Source organism: Nannobrachium achirus (genome assembly GCF_963921795.1).
Source record: "Nannobrachium achirus genome assembly, chromosome: 3".
NCBI classification, from domain to species: Eukaryota; Metazoa; Chordata; class Actinopteri; order Myctophiformes; family Myctophidae; genus Nannobrachium; species Nannobrachium achirus.
The window spans coordinates 47863374-47866852 of NC_137812.1; the positions used below are offsets into that span (position 1 = coordinate 47863374).

Sequence of the window (3479 nt, forward strand, 5' to 3'; positions counted from 1 at the left end):
CTACGGAAGGGGCATAACATCTACACTGGCAACATAATGTCCCCCAACACAAGCACATTAATATTTAATTTAGTAAACAATAAGCTCTTGCAATTTTCAATGGTTCCATAGAGTACTGCAACAAAGCACTTTAGTACCAGAATTATAAATTATTTGACAATACTGCTGTAACACTTAACACTTAAACTGAATGTCCACAGATTATCGTCGCATCCTGACCAACAAATTGGCCGCTCTCCATTCAAATGTTCCAGTGTCCAAACATGGTTTACACATTTTTCTCAAAATGATCATCACTGGTGTTAACATTTTCCGACTGTCTGACGGCGATTCAGACTTTGGTGGCTGTGAAATCTGCGTATGCGATGTTTTTGTCACCTTGCGACTGTCGGCTGGAGATGCTGCTTGGCCTCCAGCTGAAGGGTTGCTCGCACTTACACACGGACAGGAAGGCCGTCCTGTAGCTGCTGTTCATCCACCCGTACAGGATGGGGTTAACACATGTGGAGCACATGGCCACGATGTGGAACACCGTGAAAAGCAACTTGAAGTCCTTCATGTCGAGGACGTTCTTGTCGATGTCGATGGCCAGCTGAAAGGCGTGCAGCGGCAGCCAGCTCACGGCGAACACCGCCACCACCGTCACCAGCATCTTGGTGGTCTTTCTCTTGCGCCGGTGGCGGTCGTTTCGCCCGACGGGGCTCACGTGGCCCCTCAGCTTGTTCCAGATGCGGACGTAGGCGAAGGAGTTGATGGCCAGAGGCAGGCAGTACTGAAGCAGGAGCATGGTGATGCTGTAGATGGTCCCGTCGTCCCTGTCACTCCCTGGCCACTTCTCCGTGCACACCTGCGTACAGAGGCGTAATTTCAGAAAGAAATAGGGGGTGGCAAAAAATAAGTTACCACTTAAGCCAGGGGTCTTCAATGTTTTCAGGCCAAGGACCCCTTAGTTAAGGACCCCTTAGTTGAGAGAGAAATGAAGCAGGGACCCTCACAACCTTTTCATAAATTCCATTATAGTTTCATTGTTTGACAGCACAATCATCAGTGTATTTTGGATTCATGTCAATTTGTGTTTTCAGATATTTAACCACTTGAACCATCAGTACTTAATAAACTTGACCTTTCATTCTGTACTTAGTCTGCTCTTTTTCCCCTCTACACCAAACCTCTTTGCCGAAAATAGCCGATCTACAAGCTCACAACGCCTCGTGCTGCAAGGCGTTGTGACTGAGCTTGTAGATCGGCTATTTTCGTTTAAAGTTCTCAGAATAATATAAAAAAGGGGTACCAGGGGTACCTGTTGAAGACCCCTGACTTAAGCCCTATTCCTAAAATAGCATGTAGATGGAGGAGCATCGACTGCGATGAAATCAGATTAACCTGCAAAAACAATTCAGAGTCGGGGACAATATGCATAAAATAACTGAATTTGAGGTTAAATGTGAACACTAGGACCCCCCCCCCTCCCCCCTAGTGGGCAAATGACCCCAAACAACGCCCCTGACCTGGATAGACTGCTCCGCTGACAGGTCAAAGGTGCCGTACTCCCTGAAGATGGCGAGCGGACTGGCCAGAAGGGCACTGGCGGCCCACGTGACCGCGATGACCACGGCACATGTGTTTTTGGACATCTTGGTCTCGGTGTGGTAGACGATACACCTGTGGCGATCCAGAGCGATGACATTCAGGGTGATGGTGGACACGTGCACGGCCATGCCCTGGGCGCAGGGCAGCAGGAAGCACAGCGCCCGGCCAAACTTCCACTCCCCGTACAGCGTATAGACCAGCGTGAACGGCAAACACAGAGTGTTCACCAGCAGGTCGGCTACGGCCAGGTTCACAATGAAATAGTTGGTGACGGTCCTCAGCGTTTTGAACTTGTAGACGACATACATCACCAGGGAGTTTCCCGTGACTCCAAACAATATGATTGTGCTGTATGCGAGGATGAGGGCGACTTGAACGCCAACCAGTTGCGTGCTGTCGTCTAGTTCTAAAAAGCCTTCGCCACAAAATGGGATTAGGTCCGAGCAGTTGGAGGAATTGGCCACAAATGTAGAATCCTCCATTTCAGTGCAGGTTCAGTTGACATGCAGTGTCCATCGGTGACAGCCCTGGTTCCATAAGCTCCACAATCTAGACCTAAGGATACATATGACACAGAACTCATTATCCCCTTGTTTCTACTTGGTAAAAGCAATGAATCATAATAGGAAATTTAAATTAGAGGCTCTCATACCACAGATTGTCAAATCAACATGAGCAGTGACTTCTTCCTTAAAGGATGAGTATGTACCAAATATGACAATCAAGCATTGAATATAAAAACAATAATGTGAAGCTGAAATATAGGCTTAACACTTTTTTTTCCCTTTTTTGCCAACTAGCCTATATAAAATATTATGCATTTTTCTTTAAATGGTTTGCCAAAGTGGAATTTCAATATGTGTTTAAAGTCATAGTTTTATTGGATCCGCCCATACTAATAATAATAAACGAAAATCGTATTTTATTGTTTACATATAGGCCTATCTATTTTATATTATGTTTTCCACAGTGATCTAATCTAAATGTTTTCCCATGCAATGAGGAAAAAGCCAAATCAATGATTTAGGCCTAATAAAGAATAAATTGGCCTATATGCCAATTTCAGAGAGCTATTCATAAATACAAAGGGAAAATGTATCAAATTGACTGCACTGAAGAGAACCATGCATGCAGTTTTTCTCCCAGTAGTATGTTGATAGGCTAAATAAAAGGATTCCACATGCCTCCCTCTCCAGCAGTGACTTGTGTCATTGTAATTAATAACATGAGACCATATATAAATTCATAAATGTATAAATAACATCTGTATAATGGACAGCAACATTAAAGATAGGCTATAACTCCCTATAACTTCCCCGAATAACAATCATATCAATGGATTCGTGTCTGGATTCATATTTCATTTGCATATTAACCATACATATTATTTTGGTTAATTCATACTATTTCACCTGTTTTTGACAAACTCATATCTGAATGGTTATAATGGCCTATTCATGGTAGCCTATTAGCCAGTTAGCCAGATAGTTTAATTAAGAAATGCCTGTTGTTGTCCAGATGAACATGCACTCACCAGCACCTCACCTCATTCCTGCTGCCACAGAGAGAGAGTCCCCAATCTGGTTTAGTGGCTTCCTCGCAGCTCCATGAGTTTCTGGCAATAAACTGACCAAATTAAATAACAAGTCCCCGATAAATCAATGGCATCTTTTCACAAAATGTTCAAGGGGTGCGTGCGTCAGTGCCGTGGATTAGCGCGCAACGGAGTCTGGACTTGTGCGCACTGTCTGCTGCTGCCTGCCGAGTTTGGAAACTTGGAAAGGTGTAGCACTGCATGTGCACGTGTTGACCAGAGTGAGACAGATGAAGCTGAGACGGGGCGTCCTGGTTCTGTTCTGTTACACCAATATTAGCATATACCTATATAG

The 3479-nt window shown here is 44.5% G+C and overlaps 1 protein-coding gene across 1 annotated transcript; it reads right to left on the reverse strand.

Annotated features, from left to right (window-relative positions):
• Positions 1 to 331: 331 nt before the first annotated feature.
• Positions 332 to 2072, reverse strand: LOC308282300 (neuropeptide Y receptor type 2-like; the record flags this gene model as incomplete). Its single annotated transcript, XM_080722647.1, has 2 exons — positions 332 to 847; positions 1509 to 2072. The coding sequence occupies 2 exons, from the start codon at positions 2070 to 2072 to the stop codon at positions 332 to 334; spliced, it is 1080 nt and encodes a 359-aa protein (XP_080578773.1).
• Positions 2073 to 3479: the final 1407 nt, after the last annotated feature.